At 47.4% G+C, this 24,895-nt stretch overlaps 1 protein-coding gene across 6 annotated transcripts in view; it reads left to right on the top strand.

Moving 5' to 3' along the window:
* The first annotated feature begins 2,078 nt into the window (after positions 1-2,078).
* Baz2a (bromodomain adjacent to zinc finger domain 2A) overlaps positions 2,079-24,895 on the top strand; it is a 40,133-nt gene continuing 17,316 nt past the window's right edge. For 3 of the 6 annotated variants that reach the window (XM_057757455.1, XM_057757452.1, XM_057757450.1), the window contains exons 1-6: positions 6,007-6,189; positions 10,334-10,586; positions 19,781-19,918; positions 21,435-22,028; positions 23,823-24,008; positions 24,663-24,881. In XM_057757455.1, coding sequence (XP_057613438.1) covers positions 10,577-10,586; positions 19,781-19,918; positions 21,435-22,028; positions 23,823-24,008; positions 24,663-24,881 — 1,147 coding nt within the window. In that variant the 5' untranslated portion in view covers positions 6,007-6,189; positions 10,334-10,576. Of the gene's footprint in view, positions 2,095-5,500; positions 5,586-6,006; positions 6,190-10,333; positions 10,587-19,780; positions 19,919-21,434; positions 22,029-23,822; positions 24,009-24,662; positions 24,882-24,895 lie in introns of those variants that run through there. The other 3 variants (XM_057757454.1, XM_057757456.1, XM_057757453.1) reach the window with 3 other exon arrangements.

The raw sequence follows: 24,895 nt of genomic DNA, 5'->3' as shown, positions 1-24,895 counted from the left end.
AGGCTATTTGCTAGGAGTATTTCTGTCATCTAATGACTGTTCACAAATGGGCTGGAGCTTTTGTCCTGAGAAATAGCCTGCATCTATAAGCTCCACCTTGCTAGGTTGTCCACACAGGATGGAAGTTGGGCAGTGACTGCTGAACTCCAATACTCCAATTCTCAGCCCCCCCCACGCTCCCCACGCCCCCACGCCCCCCCCCCCCCGTGGCCTAAAGGGTTGAGGAAGGGCTCCGGGAGAGGCTTCTGGGGTGGAGTAGAAGCCTTGAACTTCCTATCTGTCTATGACGTCCTTGACTCCCGCCCGTGTCAAGATCTGGACAGAAGGTGGCGCCCCTAAGTTGTGCTTGGTAGTTTGCTCTCGGAGAAGCTTAGATTGGGGAAACGCTGTTATGGGGGTGGGGACACCTCCTCCAGCCTGAATAGAGTGGATAAGAAGCTGGCGGAGACCTAAGAGTACAGGTCACCCTTTCTGCTTTGTCACCGAAATACAGACTTGGAAACGGATCTTCTGAAGGTCATTTGCGTCTCGGTGTTCACGTCCTCCAGTATTTATAGAGAACCTTCTGAACCTTTACCTCTCCTTAGCTGCAACTGTTCCCTTCTCCGATTGCTATCCTCCAAGACCACCGTCCTGGAGTGTTACCAGAGTTCTAAACCTCCATATTTCTCCTGGTCGGCCCTGTCCTCGCCTCCTCCCTCTCTCCACCCAGTGAAAACCCCGCCCTTCTCTCCTCCCTCCCACCCCAGTCTGTCATACAGGGACATCACCCTACAGCAGTTCAGACTGTGTGGTTCGCAGGAAGCATACATTGGCTTTTTTTTTTTTTTCGAGTTCCCAGCTCACAGTTGGGGAGAACCTAACGCCAGCCTTCGATTGAAACGAGACCCAAGGACAGTGAGAAGCTGGGTCCTAATCTGGAGTCCTGCCAGCCTGACATGGGTAAGTATGATAGCCGCCCCTAGGAAAGGCCTGAAGGGATGCCTAGCTCCCTCCCCGGCTGACTCAGCAGGGGTGGGGCCTAACCTTTGCTCTTTTGGGGGGTGAGAGAGAGGAAATGGACTGTGGGGGGACACAGGGCTCAGCTAATGAGCTTCTGGACATGAGACCCTAGCATAGGCAAACTCAGCTCTAAGGAAGAGCCTGGGGCTGTATCTTGTTAGGGCTTCCTTCCTTCCCCATGAAGCGCCCCCACTGTCCTCTGTCTCCCTATTCCCCCACCCCCCATTAAGCTGCTGAGATTCAGGTAGTATTTTACCGTATTCATTGCTAAATCCAGTCTTGGTCCTGTTAGAGAAGCTTCCCCTACCCCTTGTTTCTCTCTAGCCTTTAAACTCCAGTCTTTCTTCCTCCCCCATTCTAACTCACCACCAGGTCGGGGCTGCACTGAGCAGCTGCTTCCTGTTGCCCCAGAGGTTGCTGCAAGGGTGGTGGTGGTGGCTGGGGCCAAACTGAGCTATGAATAAAGCCGATTCTCACAGTCCTGCACAGCCTCACTCCGCCGTTGTGGACGGCCTCTACAATACCCAGAGGGTTGACAGACAGGACAGGGAGGATTTCTGCCTTTGTGGCTTCCTGATTCCAGAGTCTCCACAGCTGTAGTACGGATCGGGCCCGGAAGAAGCACGTTTGCCTAGCAGGGCGCTGTGCGTGACCCTGACATGCTCGGCTTTGAGTTCCCTCCGCTGCTCCCCTAGGCCTCCTTGAATCTTTGTGGCTCCCACCGTCTTCCCAGCGTCCTTTGTGAATAAGTCTTTGCTGGCGCCCCGAGAGTGCCCGCAGAAAGAGAGATCTTCAAGTACTCCAGTTCTGACCCACCGCCATCACCAACTACGTCGTCAAAGTTTGTCTTCTCCTGCATCTGGGATCCTTTCTGGTTCTGGCCCCTAGGAGACGCCACCCGCTTTCCCCTCCCCCAGCGGCTCCTTCGCGACAGCCGTCCCTGAGCGCTCGTCCTCACCCGGGTAGCTCCTGCCCCTTTAAGCGCCACCTCCCCCCCCTCCACCGCCGCCGGTCTCGGGTTGGGGGAGGAGGCGCCGCCGCCCGGCTCCGCCACCTGCGCCGCCGCCGCCGTCCGGCCCGGCCCTGCTTCAGGTGAGGCCCGGCATCCACCTCCAGGCCCGGAGTCCCGGGCAGGGCGTCCCCGCAGCCGCCTCCTCCCGTGGGATCCAGGGTCTGACCTTCCCTGCGCCGGCTGCCCTTCCTCTTCTCCCCCGCACTGTCTCCTCGCCCATTCCTCCCCTGTCCTCTGTGACCGGGATGCTTCTCACGCCTCTCCGCCATCCTCTCCCGGGAACCCCTGTTCCGGCCCAGGAGCTCCCCCTCCCCCGCGCCTTCCTCGCCAGGAAGATCTCCCGCGGTCTAGGTTTCGCCTCCCCTTCTCTGGAACTAGCGCTTTCCCACGCCATCCTAACCCCAATGGGAGGGGGAATAACCGCCACCCCAACAACTCCTCGTCGTAAGGGGGCGGGAGAGACAACGCACACTACAGGCTCCGTCCGCCTCGCTTCGCTCACCCTTCAAGTTCATTTAAGTCCCACCGAAAGCTTTTGCCCGGGAGTTTGGGGTCGGACCCGAGCACCGCCCCGTGATGCAGGTGGGAAGGGCCCTCCGCTCGGCTTGGGGTTGGCCCCTCCCCTAGTCGGGCGCTGGGGGCAGCGGCGCTGCGGGAACCTTGTGATACCCGGCCTCAGCGGCTGTTGCGGCAGAATAGACTGGGGCTGAGTCTCTAAGGGATTTGGGGTGCCGGGTAAGGCAGAGGAAACCCGATCTTCTCTATTTCACATTTCTCCAGGAAAAAAAAAAAGCTATCGCCGTCATACATTTCCACAGTGGAGCTGTCCGTTGGGAAATTTGGAAATAAGGCAAAAACTGAGGGGCGCGGGCCCCCTTGGAGAAGGGGAGGGCTTATGTTCCTTTTGGTGTATTATGAGAGACTAGCCTTCCCAAAATAACTTTGCGATTGTCTTGCCTGAACCTGAGTGGCGAAGGGGACCAATGGGAGAGCCGTCGCTTCGGTCAACGCGTGGGCGGTCTTTATAATTACCCCAGCTTCAAAAGGGAATACCCCTTCCGTCAAGTCCAGCTGAGCCCCTAGCTCCTTCTCTGGAGCCTCTGCCTCTAGAGTGATAGGCCCGGGCGTCGGGATTTCTTCTACTATTCTGAGTCACGACCCAGGGTGCTGGGAGGGCTGTGTGTGTGTGGTGGGGTGAGCCTGTGGTGCTTGGATTCGACGCTAGGAGTGTCTGGAAGGGGAAGGGGAAGAGAACTAGGCTGTTATACCATCAAGGCTCTCCTAGCCCCAACCATCTGCCTCCAGCGTGGCTGGCACGGTGGCAGCTGACCCAGAGTTAGAGAGGTTCAGCAGGAACAAGGAGAGTGTGGCAGAGGAGGAGCAGGTGTTCACTCCCCCCCTTTCAGTTCTCATCCTCCGAGGAGGTTCAGCCTATCTACCCCCACTCTTCTCACAAGTGGCTGATGAAATGACGGTTGGCTCCTTTTGTTAGTATCCAAGGCGAGGCTTGGTGGACAACCGGCCCCATTTTATGGGATTGAGAAATGTTTGGGGACATATGGGGTCAGTCTGCCCTCTGTTGTCCAAATTTGGCGTGTGTGTGTGGGGGGGGGTCACAGGGACTGCAGGTCCTGGCGTCGGGCACGAAGTAAACACTTAGCTTAGGGGCATATTCCCAGCCCACCCATATCCTTCAGAGAGCGGGGGAGATCCCAGATTAGATGGGATAAAGGAGGATTTTATTCGGGGTTGAAGGTGATCGCTGTTAGCCGTTTTGTCCCCTGCTTTTCTCTTCTGATCGCAGGTGGTCTTCTGGCACACACCTTTCTTTCCCGGCTCAGGGCAGGGTTAGGGCCTAGAGGTTGCCCAGGAGACAAGGCCTGGGGCTCGGAAGGGGTGGGGACAGTGGGGCACAGGAGTAACCGGCTCTTCCGGAGCCAGCAGTGGGTGTGTGTGGGTGTGTGGTGGTGAAGCGAAGGGGCGTGGTCACGGACGTCTGACTGGCGCAGGCTCCTCCCCTGTCGGCCCCGTCTCGGACTGGTTAGCCCGGTGGTGAGGTAGGAAGAGTCCCCGCTGGAAAAGGAAGAGGAGGAAAAAAAAGGATACCAGCTTTTTCCTGTGCACCTGCCTCCTCCCCCTCCTGCCCACAGGTGCCAGTTCCAACGTAACCTTTTTTATTTTTATTTTGTTTTAAATTTTGGGGCTAGCATTCCTTAGCGAAAGTTCACTTCTCCTTTCTCCAGAAGGACAGATTCCCGGCTTTGAGCATAGCCTCTAGCAGGGCTTGAGGTTAGTGGACTGTCGGAGGCGTGAAGTTTATCGCCCAGGTGACCTATAAATCTCCTTTTGGTTTTTCCAGACAAAGTTTCACCGTGTTGTCCCGGCTAGCCTGGAACTCGATATGTAGACCAAGCTGGCCTTGAGCTCATGGCGGTCCTCCCATCTCTGCCTCTCCAGTGTGTAGAAATTACAGGCGTGGGCCACCATGGCCGACTTTATGAACCCATTTGGACGGGAAAGAGAGAAGGATTTTGTTTCTGCCTGTCTCCTCCTTCCCTCCGTAATTTACTCACCTCGGCTGGGGAGAGGAAGCCCTAACCTCTGCTGGCACATATTGTTGGCAACTTTTCTAAGATCTTAATGCTTTCTGAGCTGAACTTGGAAAGATGGGTGGGATATGTTTCCGACGCTCAGAATCCCCCTTCTGAAGTGGGGAAATCCAGTTTAGACTGCTGGATCTGGAGCTACCATCTTCTATCCACACCCAACTTCCCAATCGCTTAGCATCCCCCAAGAGGAAAGGGTATTTGTTGACACCACCCAACCGCCCAGGATTTCATTATCCTTTCTCTGTGTGTTGTTTTCCTAGGTATTCAGCCTTTGCTTTGCATAGTTTAGGCAATTGTTTGTATTCTAGAACGGCATTTCATTGACCTGAATGGAAATTATGAAGCCAGAAAAGGCTTGACTTGTAAGGAAAGGTAATGAAGGTTCTTTTCTAGTTGTATTATAGCTAATGTGTGACCTTGAGCAAGTCAGTGCATTTCTGCAGCTCTTGATTTCTTCATCTGGCAAATGATAAGTGTGACTTAAAAAAAAATCAGTAAGTGCGGTTGGTGGTGGTGCACACCTGTAATCCCAGCACTTGGGGAGGCAGAGGCAGGCGGATCTCTGTGAGTTCAAGGCCAGGTCTACAGGCTGAGTTCCAGGACGGCCAGGGCTTTACAAAGAAACCCTGTCTTGAAAAAAAATCAATAAACTGACATCATATGACACTATTTCCCATCGTGGTTCCCGGAAATACACATTTAGGTGAAAGTCACACTCGAATTCCTTGCTAGATTTTACTTTCAGCAACTTTGTTAGAAGAGGTATGGGAAGAGTAAACACTGGGACATTTTATTTGTTGGTTGGTTTGCTGTTCATTTTCTACTTCTGGCCACATTTGGCTAGACTCAGAGCCGAGTCTCCTTTCCCCATGTGCAGGAATCTCTCCGACGTCCAAGGCCCTGCAGATGTCACCAGGAAAGTGGTGATCCAGGCAGGACAAGGTTGTCCCTACAGAACATAGGTGAGTGGACTTCTGCTTCCCTTCATCCCTTCACCTGGTGTCAATCTCTCCCTAACTATCAATTTCCACTTTTTTTGCCACCCTGCTGAGGAAATAAACAGCCCCGAAATGATCCTCCAGGTATCTCCTTACAGTTAGAAAAGCCTCATCTGCCCTTGGTCCTAGAAATGTGCTCTAGTCGTTTAGGCTAACCTTGGGATGGGGCTCGCCTTTCAGTCTGACCTGGGCATAGCAAGGCTGGAGATGCTGGTGAAGCGGGGACCTGAGGTGAGGGCCTCAGAGCGGCGCTAGGACCCAGATATGGGTCTGAAAAGGAGGGAGCCGGGCACTAGGACCCTGTGGCCGCGGCCTCGGTGGGCGGTCCGTCGGCCGCAGCTTCCCCGCCCCCTCCGGCTCCGACTCACTCCTCCCCCGCCGGCCATGTTGGCTCCGCTCGGGCCCCGCGGTTAAACCGCGACCCCCTGCCCCCTCCCGGACCCCGGACCCCGTTCCCCTCTCCCCGCGGGCGTCTCCTTCCCTCCTGGCGCCCGGAGCGTGGCCATGTGAACCGCCTGTCCTCCGGGGAGAAGCGAGCCCCAAGCTCGGCTGGACGCGGTCGCCTCAGGTTGGTAGGGTGTGTGGCCCCGGGGCCTGAGGGCCGGGAGCGCTGCGCTCCTCGGGGCGTCCCTCAGGCAGCTTGGAGCTCGGGAGCGGACCGGCCCTACCTCCCCGCCGGGGCGCCGCCCGACGCTGGGTCTGCCGGCCCAGGGGGCTGGCGAGGCTGTGGGGGGACCCCAGCCGGGGGCGGGGGTGGCGACGGCGGAGCTGCTGGCTGGCGGGGCCCGGGAGGGGCTCCACCTCCTGGGGCGGCGGCGGGGGTTGCCCGCGTGCAGGGCTGGATCCGGGGGTTCCCTGGGTGCCTTAAACTGGAGGTTCGTGTGGAGCGGGGGTTTTGGCGGTGGTGAGTGCGCTGCGGAAGGGGTTTCCAGGGGTCGCAGGGTGACTCCCCGGGAGCGCTCTGGTTTCTCCTGTGACCCTGGAGAGGGACTGGCTGGGGCGAGTGCCGGCTTGCAAGGCTCGGGGCCCTTGAGCCCCGGGAGAGTCCTCTGCTCTGGAGACGAAGGTTGAGAGGACTCACACTAGGCGTCTGCGCTTGAGTCGGGCGGAGAACTGCGGGGAAGAATAAAGAGGCATTCCTTTCCAAGGAAATCCTCTGTGAAGGGGATCCCCCGTTTCCGTGCGGAAACGATGCTCTCTCGTCCCATCCCTCCCCCCGCCCCCCCCCCCCCCCGCGTTCCCGACGTGTAGAAGTCAGTGCCAATAGCAGGCAGGCATCCTTTGTGGAGCTTCTTGGAGTGAGGGATTTGTATCCTTCGGGGGAGTGGTGGTGGTGGGGATGGCGTCCACCACCTCCATCTGTACACAAACTGCCCCTCCCCCAGCCTCCCGCAGGAAGTGGCCGGGAAATGGCAGCTGTGCGTTCGATGCTGCGTCTCTTGTTGTTTTGAAATGTCCATTTTAATCTGATTTGGTTTCATTTTCTGAGGGCTTGTGGGTAAACTTGAATCTTGCAAACGTGTAGCCGGAGAGACCTTTCATTCGCCTTTCCCCGGTAACATCCGTTTGTCAACCAGGAGTCAACTGTAGTTGACCCACTGATCTTGATGCTCCTTTGCAGACTTGTCTGTCTCTTCTGGGTAACCGCCCCCCCACCCCTCACCCCACCCCCGCTCTAAGCTAGAGGTCATAGGGAATCAAACTGAGTTCTTACCAGCAGAGCAGTCATTACAGGTGGTGCAGATAGAGCCTAGAAAGCTTCCAAGACGACTTGGGATCTTTGTGGAATGAGAGTCTTGATTGGTGTAGTGTTTTTAGGTGTGACAGCGTCTTTATTGCAGAGCTTTCTTGTGAAAAGAAGGGCACTTGGAAGGGAGGACATGAGGAAGGTGTATGTTTTATGATTTGTCTATAGGGATGGGGACTGATTATACATGAGAGCTGTAAGCCTGTTCCTTAGTGACGTGTTTAGCCTAGTCCTGCAGGGAAATCTCTTCGTTGACTTTGGTTCCTGGAAGTTTTACCTTCTACAGAACTAATAGGGGAATTTGCTATCATGATTTAACTCTTTAGTCTGTTAAAAAACATTTCTTGTGGGAATTTTTTTCCTCTTGTGTAGAGTTGTCCTGTGCCCATATTTTCTTTTCCCTTAAAAAAAAACTTTGTTTTTAATTGTTCTACTTTACATGTATGGGTATTTTGCCTGCGTGTACGTATCTGTGCATCACAAGTGTGCCTGGTGCCCATAGAGACCTGAGCCATCGCCAGTGCTCTCTTTCTTTCTCTGTCTCTCTGTCCCTCAGTCCTGGAACTAGCGCTGTAGACCATGCTGGCCTCAGATTCACAGAGGTCTGCCTGCCCCTTCTTCCTAAGTACTGGGAGTAAAGGCCTGTGCCATCATACCTGGCTCAAAATAATGTATTTTTTTATTTTGTTTCTTGTTTTGTTTTTCGAGACAGGGTTTCTCTGTGTCATCTGGCTGTCCTAGAACTCATTCTACAGATCAGGCTGGTTTTGAACTCAGATCCGCCTGCCTCCGCCTCCAAAGTGCTGGGATCAAAGTGTGTACCATTATACCACAGAAACTTTTTTTTGTGTGTGCCAGATGGCTTTGAACTTGCAATAATCCTTCTGCCTTTTCTGCCTTTCAAGTGTTGGGCTTAACCATTTTGGGGGTTGTTTGTTTGAGTTTCTTTTTCACCACCACAACCATAAGACAGTGTCTCAATAGTCTCATCTGTAATTAGAATTTACAGAGATGTGACTGCCTCTCTCTCCCAAATGCTGGAATTCTGTGTGTGTCCCATGTCTGGCTAAATCCCATTTTGTTGCCATTTGGGTTTCGTTAGGAACAAGAGTTTAAATCTTCAGAATTGGAATAAGATCATTTGAGATCATTTGAATTGCCCTGAAAACTACACGCACCTGTCATTGAAATCATGTTTTTTTAATCAGAAATTTGCTAGCTGCATATAAATCCATAGATTAAAGCTCTAAGGAGCAGGCCTATGTGATTTTTGTGAAAGTGGTGTCCTCATTGTTTTCCCTAGGTGCTGATAATCTGGGTACTGATGAAAACAAGTTGTCTGTTGTCTCTGACTGGTGGGTCCCTTTGGCTTGTTGTTGATCTGGGTGGCATCAGGCATCTAGATGATACCAGCTGTCTTGTGTGTGCTGGGGATTTAACTCAAGGTCTCAGGCATCTATACTTAATTACCATGTTAGTTTTATTTGGTGTAGTTGTGTTTGCCACAAGGTGTGGGTGCAAATCAGAAGACAGCTATCCTACCATGTGGGCTGTGGGGTTTGGTAGCAAATACTTTAACCACTGATCCTCCTCACCAGCTCCACCACATTGATTTTTAACTTCTGTTTTCAGTCTTACTTACTTACTTAAATTGGGATCTGGCTGAATAGTAAATTGGTTTTCCTTGTTGGGGTAAAAAGAGAAAAGAGGCCTGGAAATAAGAGTTTAGTAGTAACGCCAGGTCGTCATGGCGTACATCTTTAATCCCAGCACTTGGGAGGCAGAGGCAGGCGGATCTCTGAGTTTGAGGCCAACCTGGTGAGTTCCAGGACAGCCAGGGCTACACAGAGAAACCCTGCCTGGAAAAACAGAGTTAGTAGTAAGAGGACTCTTGAACCATAAGGTGCACAGCCACCCTTCCACCCCAATCCAAAGTGACTTCATAGTTAAAACTCTGGTGGCCTTCTTGTAAAACAGATTCATTTTCCAATCTGAAGTAAATTCACTCTCCTTCCTTTCTTTTCTCTTTTTTGTAAGATGGCTCTCCCTATGTAACCTAAGACTGGCCTTTGACAAGTGCTGGAATGGTGATAGTATATACCTTCACATTTGGTGAGAAATCTGCAGAGAAATAGATTTTTTTTTTTTTTTTTTTGGTTTTTCGAGACAGGGTTTCTCTGTAGCTTTGGAGCCTGTCCTGGAACTCCCTTTGTAGACCAGGCTGGCTTCGAACTCACAGAGATCCGCCTGCCTCTGCCTCCCGAGTGCTGGGATTAAAGGCGTGCGCCACCACCGCCCGGCTGAGAAATAGATTTTTTAATATTCACTGGTCACTTTTTTTCTTGACAGGGGGTGAGGAAGTAGTTTTCTTCTCATTCCCTTCTTTCCTCTCTTTTTGTTTTTGTTTACTGGGAGAGGGAGGGTGTGTGAAAACCAGACCTTTAGAAACATTGGGCTATATGCCTAAGACACCTTTTTTTTTGCTTGCTTCTTTTTGGGTTTTCTCCTCCCCCCCCCCCTTTGATTTTTGGTTTTTGAAGACAAGGTGTCAGTGTGTAGCCCTAGCCCATCCTGGAACTGACACCGTAGACCAGGCTGGTCTCAAACTCAGAGATCCACCTACCTCTGCTTCCCAAATGCTGGGATTAAAGGTGTGTGCCACCACTGCTTGGCTAGTTTTGAATTTTTAAGAACTCTGGTATATCATTGATTGGCCTTGAACTCAGAATGTTCTGACCACCTCTACCTCAGTACTGGGATTAAAGGCGTGTACCACCACCCTATCCCACAGGCTTCTACGTTTGTTTCTTTGTTTTGGTTTTTTGAGACAGGGTTTCTCTCTTCTGGAACTAGCTTTGCTGAACAGAGTTGGCCTTGAACTCACTGAGTTCACCTGCGTGTCCCTCCTGAGTGCTGGGTTTAAAGGCCTGCACCACCACCACCCGGCTTGTTTTTTGTTTTTCAGAGACAAGGTAGCCCTGACTGTCCTGGAATTATACAGACCAGGCTGACCTCAGACTCGGAGAACCACCTGCCTCTGCTCCCTGAGCACTGGGATTAAAGGTTTGCACCACCACCACCCAGCCTGTGTTCTATTTTGTAAGTCTCTTTCGAAAAAGAAAAACAGGTGAAGAGAATTAGATGGACTGACCTCACCTTCTCAGAAGTCTAGAAGATTCCGAGAGGTTCATTTGGAAACCTCAGCATTATGGAATCAGGTGTGCATGTCTTCCTGATGATTGTTTTTCACATTTGAAGAAATTAAGCCAAGCTGCTCTAGTCTACTATAGAGTGATGTAAAAGTTACTAATTGATGGAGGGTTTGATCTTGTGTGTGGTGTGTAAAGAGACAGGAATGTGAGTTTTATTTTAAAACATAGAGGGATTTTATGGGTTTTTCCTTTTTCTTTCCCCTTTTTTCTTAATTTTGCAATAGGATCTCACATAGCTCAGGCCAGCTTTGCTTTTTTTATTTTATTTTATTAGTGAAACAGGGCCTCACTGTATTGCTGTGATTGTCCTGAATATCTCAATGTAGACCAGGGTAGCCTTGAACTCAGAGATCAGTTTGCCCCTGCCTCTATTAAGGATGGTATAGCTTGCCTAGTGTGTACAAGGCCTTGAGTTCAGTCTTCAGCACTGTAGGAAAGGGGAAGTCAAGAGATAGGGCCCTTGCTCACTTAGAGTATTGTATCTTGGCCTGGGGTGATAGCCCTGCAAAGTGTTTTGTTTTGTTTTTCTGAGGCAGGCTCTCACCAGACTGACTTCCAACTCACAGAGCTCCACGTGCCTCTGCTGTGGTTGGTTGAGTGCTGGGATTGAAGGCATGTTCACCACTACACCCAGCTCTGGGTGGCTTTGAACTCCTTTAGCCGAAAAGGCAGTGCTTGAATTTGGGATCCTTCCACTTCATTCTTCTGTATCTAAGATTACAGGATACACAACCATATCTAATTCCACATGTATTTTTCTTTTCTTGAATCCTGGGGATCAAGATCATTTTTTTAAAAATCTATGCATGTATTGATTGCACTTTTGTGTGTGTGCTATATTCGTGCCTGGTTCCCCTGGAACTGTAATTGCTGGTGGTTGTGAGGTGCCACATGGGTGCTTGAAATTAACCTGAGTCCTCTAGAAGAGAAGCAGGTGCTCTTTAGCTTCTGAGTGATATCTCCAGCACCTCAAGATTCTTTTCTAGAAAAGATTTGTTTCATTTTTAACATGTTTGTGGGTATGTGCACATGGGTACAGGTGCCTGTGGAGGCCAGAAGGCACTGGGTCCTTGGGAAATAGAGTTACAGGTGGTTGGGAACTGCACAGATCCTGGGAGCTGAACTTGAGCCTTCTACAAGTGAAACAGCACTCTTAACTGCTAAGCCATCTCTCCAGCCCCCTCTCCACGTTATCTTGTGATGCAGGACTTGGTGTATGGTAGGGAAGTATATTGTACTAGGAAACTACATGAAACTGTTTCTTGACAATGAAGTAAGAACTATGGCAGAAAACCAGGTTACAAATTGATTCCTTTAGTTCATATATAAAAAAAAATTGTTCTTACTGGTTTAGAATATATCCACAGATGACCTTGAACTTCTGAATTTCTTGCCTCTACTCACTAAGTGCTGAGATTTTAGGTGTGTACACCCATGCCAGTCTAGGTATTAGGAATAGGATCCAGGGCTTTGTGCATGCTAGGCAGTTAGTTACCCTACCAATGGAGCTAACGTCCTCAGTCTTATTTTAAAGGATCTTTAAGAACTACTCTTGCCGGGCGGTGGTGGCACACGCCTTTAATCCCAGCACTTGGGAGGCAGAGGCAGGTGGATCTCTGTGAGTTCGAGACCAGTCTGGTCTACAAGAGCTAGTTCCAGGACAGGCTCCAAAACCACAGAGAAACCCTGTCTCGAAAAAAACCAAAAAAAAAAAGAACTACTCTTGTTCTTTGAGTGTGTAAGTCTAACATTAAATTTAGAACTAAGTTTATTGATCCCCCCCCCCCCCCCCCCAGACAGGGTTTCTCTGTAGCTTTGGAGCCTGTCTTGGAACTAGCTCATGTAGACCACGCTGGCCTCGAACTCACAGAGATCGGCTTGCCTCTGCCTCCCAAATGAGCCACCACAACCCAGCTGTTTATTGACTTTTTAATATTGTCAGTACTTCTCTATTCCTTTGCCTTATTTTTGCAAGGGATAGGTAGTCAAAAGTCTGCTAAGGATGGTATAGCTTGCCTAGTGTGCACTAGACTGGAGTTAGCCCGTACCACAGCACTGTAGGGAAGAAGTCAAGAGATTGGGGCCTTTCCTCTCTAGGAAATATATATATGCAAGATCTCACTGTGTAACCCTGGCTGGCTTGGAACTCTATGAAACATAGAACAGACTGACTTTCAATTCATAGAGCTCCACCTGCCTCTGCTTTGACTGTGTAATGGGATGAAAAACCTCAAGTCTACCATGCCTGGCTGAGGACTTGAGATTGATCCCTAGAAACCAAGTAAAAATATCAGGCAGGCTTGGTGTTGCATGATTGTAATCCTAGTACTAGAGAGGCAGAAACTGGAAGATTCCTAGGGCTCGCTGGCTGACTAGTTAGCCTGATTGATATACTTCAGACCATTAAGGGATCCAAAGGAGATGGGTGGTGTTTCTGAAGTTGTCCTCTGATCCACATGTATATGGACACACATAAACATATACATACATAAAAAAAAATGGGGGCCAGATATGGTGGTGCACGCCTTTAATCCTAGCAGATTAAATGTAGATCTCTGAGGGCAGTCATAGTGAGTTCCACTCTAGCCAAGGCTACATAGTGAGATCCTATTTTAAAAAACTAATTTAAAAAAAAAAGGAGAAGGGACTGGGGAGATTGCATGCATGCTGCTCTTGTAGAGGACCCGAGTTCAGTTTTCAGCACCCACCTCAGACTGCTCACAGCAACCTGCAACTCTGGCTTCAGGGGATGGATCCAACACCTCTTGGCCTCTTCAGGCGCCTGCACTCACTTGTAGAAGTCCTGGGTTCCATTCCCAGCACCTAAAACAGTGGTTCAAAACCATTCTTAACCTCAGAAAAGAAAAGAAAGTGAAAAACTAAATTTAAGTCTCTGAAAATAGGAACAAGCTTGCATTAAGTTCATCATGGCAATAACAAAAACCCTAAGCCACATGTATTTAACAAATGCTTCATTTGGTTCTATTCTCTACTTAGTATTAAATTAAATCCTGGAAACGTATTGGTGGAACTTAACATCCAGGTGTCTGAACATTGCAATTTTCTTTGAGTAGCGCCTTCCTACCTTAGTATAAAATTTCATCACCTTCCCTCTCCCTCGCTTGGAATTCTGGTTTGAAATGGGTGTTAAAGAAAGGACATTTTTGAAAGAGACTGAACCTTGGACAGAACATGTTATAGTTTGTCTGGATCAGAGTTCCCAGAGAAGTTTGTTGAATAGGCCAGATAAGAAGCATCCTTCAATATGTCTTTGCCATTTGGAACTCTAATGGGAGAAGATGACTTAGGCGGGGGGGGGGGGGGAGCTTTTTAGATATGTAATTTAAAGATCACTGTAACGTGTTCTGGTGTGCGGGCATACATGCATGCAGAACACTGTATACATAATAATCTTTTTTTTTTTTTTTTTGGTTTTTCGAGACAGGGTTTCTCTGTAGCTATGGAGCCTGTCCTGGAACTAGCTCTTGTAGACCAGGCTGGTCTCGAACTCACAGAGATCCGCCTGTCTCTGCTTCCCGAGTGCTGGGATTAAAGGCGTGCGCCACCACCGCCTGGCCATAATAATAAATCTTTAAAAAAGAAAGGAAAGCTAACATGGCTGGGCATTATGGACATTCCTTTAATCCCATCCCTTGGGGGTTTGAGGCGGGGGATTTCAGAATCCCTGGCCACGTGAGTCTACATAGCTAGATCCTATTTCAAACAAACAAAACACCTAACTTTTGGGGGGTCTGGGGGACTGTTAGAGACTGGGTTTCTTTGTGTAGCTTTGGAGTCTGTCATGGAACTTACTCTGTAGACCAGGCTGACCTCTAACTCTCACATAGTTCTACCTGCCTCTGTCTCCTGAGGATTAATGGCATGTCCTCCTGCTGCCCACCAAAACCTAACATTTAATACAAGGGTGTGTGTGTGTGTGTGTATTTATTCATTCTTGCTTAACCCTCAAACCATAAAAGCTCATAATGAAATTTTTCTAAATGGAGGCTCAGCAAGAAATTTGTCCAAGGCAAAGGTGCTAGGAAGCAGTAGAATTGAGATTTGAGCCTGATTTCTTATGCCGATCTCATAACATGTCTAGGAATGAATGGAATAGCTGTGGTTCCTGTGACCCTTCAGTTGGGGCAGGTATGGACATAGACTCAGGGGCCAAATAGCTTTTGTTCCGTTTACATCTCTGATTTCTTTGCGTTGTCCACTTACCGTTAACAGTATGCCATTTATGAAGTAGGATGTGCTGTTTCCTCAGAGTTTCCTTCTAGATTCAACAACAAAAACAAAAAATTGAACTGTGACCCATTTTTGAGGGTATAATCGAGAGGACACAGGAAGAAAGATATGTTACTTCGTGCCAGGCGGCCGGGTGGTGGTGGCGCACGCCTTTAATCCCAGCACGCAGGAGGCAGAGGCAGGCGGATCTCTGTGAGTTCGAGACCAGCCTGGTCTACAGAGCTAGTTCCAGGACAGGCTCCAAAACCACAGAGAAACCCTGTCTCGAAAAACAAAAACAACAATAAAAAAAAAACTTCGTGCCAGGCGGAGTGTGACTGCCTAAACTGCAGGAGAGAGGGCAGTGCAGATCAGGTGGGATTGCTTCCTCTGGCTTCTTCCCAGAATTTCCAAAGTGAACCCCTGCATGTTCTTTGTTCTGTGGAAGCTTAAGGAGAAACCCAACCTAAAAACAAGGACTTAGTTTTATTTTTTGTGTGTTTTAGTCAAGATTATTAATCTTACAATGCTTGTTTTTTGGATTTGTTCTAAAGAATGGGTTTTCCCTATGATGGGGAAGATCTGAAAGACTGCAGTCTATTCTCTGTTGATTGGATTTTTCATGGATGTGTAGCAGATTGAAGTTTGCTACTTAATTTACATTTGATCTTAGCCAAAAGTGAGACTTGATTACGACTTATGTTAACGTGTGTAAATGCGTGTGTGTTCATGTCTGCACTTGTGCCTGCTGGTGGATAGGTGTCACAGCAGGCGTATAGAGGAGAGAACAGTCTGAGAGTTGTTTCTCTCTGTTCATCAGGCTTGGCTTGCATGCACCTCTACCTGCTGAGCTATTTGCCAGCCCTTACTGTAATTTTAGAATGAACCTGGGACATTCAATAAGAAAGATAAACTAATACTAAAAACTTCTCCTAAGCCGGGCGATGGTGGCGCACGCCTTTAATCCCAGCACTCGGGAGGCAGAGGCAGGAGGATCTCTGTGAGTTCGAGACCAGCCTGGTCTACAAGAGCTAGATCCAGGACAGGCTCCAAAGCCACAGAGAAACCCTGTCTCGAAAAACCAAAAAAAAAAAAACCTTCTCCTGAGTTGATCTTGGTGACATATGCCTGTAATCTCAGTACTCAGAAAATTGAGGCAGGAGAGTTGCTGTGAGTTGTTGCCACTCAAGACTACCTGGAAGATTGTCTCAAAAAACAAACAGTTTAGCTGTAGCGACTCACGCCTTTAATTCCAGTACTTGGGAGTCAGAAGCAGGTGGATCTCTTGAGTTCTAGACCAACCAGGTCTATAGAGTGAGTTCCACAACAACCAGTGCAACACAGAGAAACTCTGCCTTGAAAAAAATTAAAGAACAAAAAAGCAAGCAAGCAAAACCTAACTCTCCCCTACCTCACTGCTCTCTTAAGTAGAACATAAATTGCTTTTATTTTTATTTCTTTTAGTTAAAATTGACTGTGACAATCATGATATCTAAACTATAAAATTCTAGAATTATCATGCTGTTTGCTACATGGGATTTATATTTTATATTCAAAATTATGTTGTGGATGGGCTGGAGAGATGGCTCAGAGGAGGTCCTGAGCTCAATTCCCAGCAACCACATGGTGGCTCACAGCCATCTATAATGAGATCTGGTGCCCTCTTCTGGCCTGCAAGCATACACGGAAGAAGTGTTGTATACATAATAAATAAATCTTTAAAAAAAAATTATGAAGGCCGGGCGTGGTGGCGCACGCCTTTAATCCCAGCACTTGGGAGGCAGAGGCAGGCGGATCTCTGTGAGTTCGAGACCAGCCTGGTCTACAGAGCTAGTTCCAGGACAGGCTCCAAAGCCACAGAGAAACCCTGTCTCGAAAAACCAAAAAAAAAAAAAAAAAAAAAAAATTATGTTCTGGAGGTTGATGAGATGTCTTAGGTAAAGTTTCCTGCTGCCAGACCTGGGGACTGAATTAAGTCTCTGGGACCCACAGGAGAGACCTGATTTCCCCAAATTATCCTCTAACCTCTGCATATATGCCGTGGCTCGTGCCTACAAACATGCAACAGCTAGTGTGTATGTGTGTAGACTGTTGACACATATACCGAGTGGTGTCTGATTTTCAGTATATAGCATATTTATAAACCATGATTGCTTGCTTTGAAATAGGATTTTACTGTGTAGTCCAGTCTGTCCTTGAACCTTGATCCTCTTGCTTTAGCCTTTTGAATACTGGGCTTGTAGGCACATGACAGCAGGTATATGTTGACCAGTGATCATGTTTTCATAACCAACTTATTTATCCTTTAAAAAATATAATTAAAATATTACCTAGGTTGGTTATTTCCTCAGTTTAGGAACTTAATAAAGATAACTTTCTGACTCCTTGGTGTGGTGGCCAATGCTTTTAATCCTAGCACTTTAGAAGTAGAGATAGGCAGGTCTCTTGAGTTGACGCCAGCCAAGGCTGTAACCACTTTAACTTCGCTTGTGTGATGTCTCAACAAAAATAGAAAAAAAAAAAAGAAAGCTTTCATTGTGAATTATTATGCCCTCCAGAAGCTGTTAACATAATCCAAGAACTTTTCTTTTTTTGTATAAAAATAAGAGTCTCACATATTAGGTTAATAATCACTAGTACATCGCAAATAGCAGATCAGACCTTTCCAATAATTTTTGTTTCTGCTTTTGTTCCTCCTGGATGCTCTCAATCAGAGTTAAGTTTATTTTGATCAAGGCCTTCATTTCTCACTATTTCTAGTAATATATCATGTTATATTCAATAGATATTGAGGCTTTTAGCCATACTGTTCCTCAGTGAGCCAGTAAACTTTATAATTTCACATATGTGTAATGTATGTATTTCTTTTTCATTTGTTTTGTTTCTCTGTGTAACAGCTCTAGCTGTCCTGGAACTCGCTTTGTAGACCACGTTGGTACTGAACTCACTAAGATCTGCCTGTCTCTGCCTCCCAAGTGCTGAGATTAAAGGCGTGGGCCACCAACACCCAACTAATGTATATATATATTTCAAACCATTATATTACATTAGAGGTTTTTGTTTGTTTTTGTTTTTCTTTTTTATTAAGACTTATTTATTATGTATACAACATTCCTTCCATGTATGCTTGCATGCCAGAAGAGGGCCCCAGACCTCATTACAGATGGCTGTGAGCCACCATGTGGTTGCTGAGAATTGAACTCAGGACCTCTGGAAGAGCAGTCAGTGCTCTTAACCTCTAAGCCATCTCTCCAGCCCGTTTTTGTTTTTCAAGACAAGGTTTTTCGTAACTTTGGAGCCTGTCCTGGAACTCACTCTGTAGACCAGGCTGGCCTTGAACTCACCGAAATCTGCCTGCCTCTGCCTCCTGAGTGCTGGGATTAAAGGTGCGCGCCATCACTACCCAGGCTGTTACAGTGTTTTTATGTCTGGGGCTATAGATGGAAAACAATGGACACTGTTATCCCAGTACTTGGAAGTCTCAGGGAGAAGGATTCAGAGTACAAGGCCTACTTGGACTACATAAAGAGATTCTGTCAAAACAGAATAGTAATGAAACAGGAAGTATACATTTCTTGCTAACACTGTGTGTTGTGTGTTTTTGTTTTTTTCCCTCGAGTCAGGGTTTCTCTGTAGCTTTGGGGCCTGTCCTGGAACTAGCTCTTGTAGACCAGACTAGCCTCGAACTCACAGAGATCTGACTGCCTCTGCCTTCAAAGCGCTAGGATTAAAGGCCACCACTGCCTGGCTTGGTGTTGTTTTGTTCTTACTCTGGCTTTTTGAGGGACCTACCACCTGGCTCCCAAATAAATACACACAGCTTATTTTTAGTTATAAATGCCTGACCTTAGCTTGGCTTGTTTCTAGCCAGTTTTTCTTAAATTATCCTGTTTATCTTTACCTCTGGGATTTTTTTTCTTTTCTTACTTCTGTGTATCTTATTTTCACTCTTACTCCGTGGCTGGGTGGGTGGGTGGGTCGCTGGCCCTTGAAGTCCTCCACCCCTGTTCTCTTGTTGCTCCTCATTCTCTCTCCTCCCAGATTTACCCTTCTATTTATACTCTCTGCTTGCCAGCCCTGCCTATCTTTGCCACTGCCTCAGGGTTGGCCATCAGCTCTTTATTAGACAGGCAAAGAGTCACACCTTTACAGAGATAAACAAAAGTCACACACCTTAAAATAGTGTTCCCCAACAACCTTGCATCCATAGCTTTCTGCCAAAAAGATGGCTTTGACCATTTTTGTGAACCCATGGTCAGGGTGAAAACAAAAGGATAAAGAACACCAAATGTAGGGCTGTTTCATGAGATGGTTCAGTGCTAATAGGCACTGGCTGCTCTTCTGGAAGACTTGGCATCATTCTTAGCGCTCATATGGCAGCCAACAGTGTCTGCTAACTCTGGTCCCAGGGGATCAACTCTTCTGGCCTCTGTGGGCACCGCATATATGTATGCAGACACACATGCAGGTAAAACATACATACACATTAAAAAATTAAATCTTAAAAAAAAATGCACAAATCCTAACCCTAATGTTAAACTAAAGAGCTAATGTCTAAGAAGACTATATCCTGGGTCAGCAATTAAGCGGGTAGAACTTAATATAAGGTTAGGCTCTTCCAGGCTTATTGTTTTTTTTCACACTAACTTATTTTTCTCTATCACTGATAGTTAACTTATCTCTCTGCCTATCTTAACAACTTGCTTTTAGACAGTGTGTAAAAGCTTGTCTTAAACCTGTGATCCTTTGCCCCAGTTTGCTGTGTGCTGAGTTTATAGGTGTGATACTGTGTTTGACTCAACAGTTGGGTCTTTGACCCCGATAAGCCCGTATTTTCGTCTCCTTTTCCACACGCACCTTCTCACAGCACCCCCAAATTGAAGGGCTAGTAAAGGGATGGCAAGGGGCACTTCCTCGATGATATAACCTTGCTTAACCATGAGTACTTTTTTCTTTTCTCTCTCCTGCAGAAATGGAAGCAAACGACCATTTTAATTTTACTGGCCTTCCCCCTGCACCAGCTGCCTCAGGACTGAAACCCTCTCCTTCTTCAGGGGAGGGCCTCTACACTAACGGGTCTCCCATGAACTTCCCCCAGCAAGGGAAAAGTGAGTGTGGAAGCCTTAAGACCTGGGGAGGGATGACATCATTTCTTTAGATCAGAGATTGAGATATACTTTTGGCTAGCTACCCCACAACAACTCTTTCCTGGCAGGTAGTGACAGAGGAAATAAATCCATAGAACTTACTCATTGCTAGGGAGAAATCAAACTTCTGAGAACAAGTTATAGGCGCTTATGGAAGCTGCTTTTTTTGTCTTGACTTTGGATTTCTAGAAGATTAGAAAAAACATAGAAGCTTTTTCATCTTAGCCTGCTCTTTGTCAGTCCTGTTCCCTGGCTACTGGGAACAGAGAAGGAGGTAGCCGCTGTTGCTAATAATGAGGAGGTGGACCTGTGGCATGTAAAGCTCTCTGGGAGCTGTTTTAAGGATTGGGAAATTGGTTTGGACTAGGGGTGAGGGAGGTGGGCGAAGGTTATTATAAATACACTCTAACTTGTGCAGCAGGGAAGGCCTGCAGTAGAAGTGCTATGCACAGAAGGTGAGGGGTGCAGTGCTTCCTTAGAAAGCTTTTCATTCTCTGGAAGTGCTGCTGTGGAGGTGATTTTCTTTTCCTTTTTTCTTCTGGGGTACTGACTTACTCTAGCCAAGGATGACCTTGAACACCATGGTGGCAGTCCTCCTGCTTCAGTCTTCTATCAGTTTCCTTTCTAAATTTTCATAGAAGTAGAATTTCATGTGCTTTTTCCTTCCTTGCAGTAGAAAAATTCTGACTTGTACTTACTTTCTCTTCTTTCGTATATAGGGCACTTGCAGATGAATGCAAGCCCTGTTATTTCATTGGACTTTCCCACACATACATACCCACCCACCTGCTGTAGTATCCCCCCATACACAGACACCTGCTTGAAGTTTCTTTAGTATCTTGGTCCCGATAATTATTGTCTGATGCAAACTCAAAGATGGCTATTTTCAGAGCTGTATTTTGCAGCACTGGTCATGCAAAGATTTTTTACCTTCTCCATATTACCCTCCTGGGGCTATGGGGAGGGGCTAAACCCAGCTTTCTGAGCTGGAATTTTGTCACTGTGGTGACTGCAAATTCTATTCTTAGCCCAGCACAAAGTGCTGGATCTGCATGTGCTAGTGAGGTGGAGGTTGTCCCTTCTGGTGCCACTGTAGGGCCAAATAGGCACTAAGGAAAGAGGGTATTGGGAATTGGAAAATTCAGTCATAACCCCCCCCAAAGAATTCCCATAAGGAGTAAGGGCGGGAAAGTCATTGTAGGGAACCGGTGTGCAGCTCCATGTAGTAGAAAGCTTGCAGCAGCAGTATCCATGGCTGCCACTAGCTCCTGTGGCACACCTAGGCCACTTCCTAGCCCCTTACTTACCTGTCTCAGCAGCAGTGCTAAGCTTAGACACAGGAACATCCAGGTTTAGTGTTCCCTTGAGACCCAAAAAGCTGAAGTTAACAGAGGAGTCCCTTCGCTGTTTTTGAGGTTTATTTCATAGCGTTATTGCATATATATTCATAGCTGACTCTTTTCTATTTTTCTTCCAGGTTTGAATGGGGATGTGAATGTTAATGGCTTATCTACTGTATCTCACACTACTACTTCAGGGATTTTGAACTCTGCTCCCCACTCCTCCAGCACCTCACACCTCCAGCACCCTAACGTGGCCTACGACTGTCTTTGGAACTACTCACAGTACCCACCTACCAATCCCAGCAACAACCTCAAGGACCCACCCCTTCTTTCTCAGTTCCCTGGGGGACAATACCCACTCAACGGTATCCTTGGGGGCAGCCGACAACCTTCATCCCCAAGTCACAACACTAATCTTCGAGCTGGGAGCCAAGAGTTCTGGGCCAATGGTACCCAGAGTCCCATGGGGCTTAACTTCGATTCACAGGAGCTATATGATTCCTTTCCTGACCAGAATTTTGAGGTGATGCCCAATGGACCTCCAAGTTTTTTCACCTCCCCACAGACTTCTCCAATGTTGGGATCTAGTATCCAGACCTTTGCACCTTCCCAGGATGTAGGCAATGGGATCCATTCTGATGAGGCAGCAGAAAAGGAGCTGACTTCAGTTGTGGAGGAAAATGGCACTGGCTTGGTAGGCAGCCTGGAACTGGAGGAAGAACAGCCAGGTATAACTGGGTCTGTGAGCTGGGTGGGTGTGGAGAGAGAAAGTGCGGTCATGGGGGGCAGTGGCCTTTTGGGGTGAGGAAAACTTGTCTTTCCAGCTCTCTGCAGTAAAGACTGATTTGCATGTTGGTGATTAGCAGAGCCAAGTGGATGGTGTTTTTGTGGCAGCAGCACCAGTTCAAGAGTGGGAGTGCAAATTATTTCAAGCTCTTGCAGAGCTGCTGCCCAAGAGAGGGCAGGTGGGCGATGGGCAAGCCTGAAACAGCCCAAACACATACTACATCAAGAATGGCTTTTTGGGGAGCTGGAGCTCTGTGGTGAAGAGCACTCACTGACTTCTCTTCTGAGGACCTGGGTTCAATTCCCAGCACCCACATGTGGCTCACATCTATCTGTAGCTCTGGTTCTAGGGGACCTGACACCCTCACACAGATATACGTACAAGTAAAACACCAATGCACATACAAAATAAAAATAAATAAATTTTATTTTATTTTTTTTTTTTTTGGATTTTTCGAGACAGGGTTTCTCTAGCTTTTTGGTTCCTGTCCTGGAACTAGCTCTTGTAGACCAGGCTGGCCTCTAACTCACAGAGATCCGCCTGTCTCTGCCTCCCGAGTGCTGGGATTAAAGGCGTGCGCCACCACCGCCCGGCAATAAATAAATTTTAAAACGAAAAAAAGAATGACTTCTTGGGCTGGGAATGTTGCTCAGTGGCTAGTATGCCTGTGTAGTGTGCATGAATGGGTTGAATGGGTTTTACCTACCTCCAGCCCTGCAAACATCATACATACCATCACATGCCTATAATCTCAGCCCTTGAGAGTGGAGGCAGGAGGAGGTCAGCCTGGGACACAGAAATGAGGTAGGGTGGGGTAGGGGCTTCTAAAGCAGATAAGTGGTGAGCACTGAAACCATGAGGCTATTTTAACTGTGGCAGGATTAGGTACTGCTGAAGTGGCTCAGCTCTAGCAGTGACTGACTTACTAAGGTGAGGACACAATAGGTAGAGTGCACCATTGCGTGTCTATTCAGCTCCCTTTCTTTTCTTTTCTTTTTGTTTTATTTTGTTTGTTAATATTTATGTGTAGCAACCTATTTTGTTTCCCTAAAAATAGATAAAATATTAGTTTGTATTTGTAGTTCATATTCACTGCAAGGGTGACTGCCCTATAAAAATAAGAATAACAAAATAAAGAATATTTTCTCTGTTCCACTTGTTGGAAAAAATAACTAAATATGTGGTAGGGTTCTTGTCTCCGCCTTACTGTCCATCTTCCCCTTTTATGTAAGATTGGTTTTCGCAGCATGTCTCTACTCATTAGATACTGGATAGGGTCCGTTCCTGGTTTAGAACTAGCAATAAATGTTGACTAAAGTTACAGCTTACTAAGAGAATGTTGTAACACAGATTTTAGTACTGGTGTGGTAGGGAAGGGGCTCCTAGGAAAGACAGTGCACACCTTGTCCCTGTGGACTTACTGAAAGAGTTGTTTGAACAATTTTTTTTAAGCATTTTTAATGATTTTGTTGTTTTTTTTTTTTTATGTGCATTGGTGTTTTACCTGCATATATGTTTGTGTGAGGGTGTTAAATCCCCTGGGACTGGAGTTAGAGACAGTTGTGAACTGCCTTGTAAGTGCTGGGTATTGAACCTGGTCCTCTAGAAGAGCAGCCAGTGCTCTTACCTGATGAGCCATCTCTCCAGCCCCACCTGAACACATTTTTATAACCAGCTAATACAGCTAAATTGAAGGCACAAATTTTGACTTTTGCTCTCTCCTGGGATTACCTAGAATTAAAGATGTGTGGCTACAATGGTTCTGTCTCCTCTGTGGAGTCTTTACACCAAGAAGTCTCTGTCCTGGTTCCTGATCCCACAGTGAGCTGTTTAGATGATCCTTCGCATCTTCCTGAGCAACTGGAAGATACTCCAATCCTCAGTGAAGATTCCTTGGAGCCATTTGACTCGCTGGCACCAGGTGGGCTTTAGAGGGTGTGTCTCTTTCCTGCTTACCTGAGGAGAAGGTGACTAACCCGTGACCTGGACAAGTTAGAAACCCAAGGAAAGTTTTAGGGAATCTGGGGTGTTGACTTGTGGATAAAACTTCAGTAAACTATAGTCTTACTGCTGGCTGAGCCGGCTTTACTCAGATGCATTGGTTCATTTCCCAGCCTCTTTCTGTCTTCCAGTTGGCCAAGAGCCCTTGGCTGCAATAATTCAACTGCCACACAGTTGGGCTATTTGGGTTCTAACTAACTAGAAAGGAAACATTTGCCAATTAAATATAAAAACAAGGCCAATTTTATGATAAATGCTAGATTTCTACAAGGATCTATGGATAGATACAAAGTCTGTATCTTTGCCTTCATTTTCACAGTCTTCTGTCCCCTACTTTTAATGCTAAATGGGGTTGCTGAGGTAGGAGGGCGTGACTTTGCCATCCTGCGAAGTACACAAGTTTCAAGTCTACTCTGAGCTAGAACTGAGATCCTTCCTTATTTCCTCCCTGCTTCCCCAGTTCAGACCTTAGAAACTAGAGTTGGATATTGCTTTGGCAAGTATTTCCTAAGGAAATCTGGCTTGTTAATTTTTTTAATTTCTGCTTGTAATTTCTTTTTGCCCCCATATGCAGAGCCAGTGAGTGGAGGACTTTATGGGATAGATGACACAGCATTGATGGGTGCAGAAGACAAGCTGCCTCTGGAGGACAGCCCTGTGATCTCTGCTCTCGACTGTCCTTCTCTCAATAATGCTGCTGCCTTCAGTCTCCTCGCAGACGACAGCCAAACGGCAGCCTCTCTGTTTGTCAGCCCCACCTCTCCACCTGTCTTAGGGGAGTCTGTCCTACAAGGTGAGTGAGGAGAG

This window comes from Chionomys nivalis, chromosome 25, assembly GCF_950005125.1.
Source record: "Chionomys nivalis chromosome 25, mChiNiv1.1, whole genome shotgun sequence".
NCBI classification, from domain to species: Eukaryota; Metazoa; Chordata; class Mammalia; order Rodentia; family Cricetidae; genus Chionomys; species Chionomys nivalis.
The sequence above is the reverse complement of the archived record's forward strand: the minus strand, read 5'-3'. Positions and strand labels throughout refer to the sequence as shown.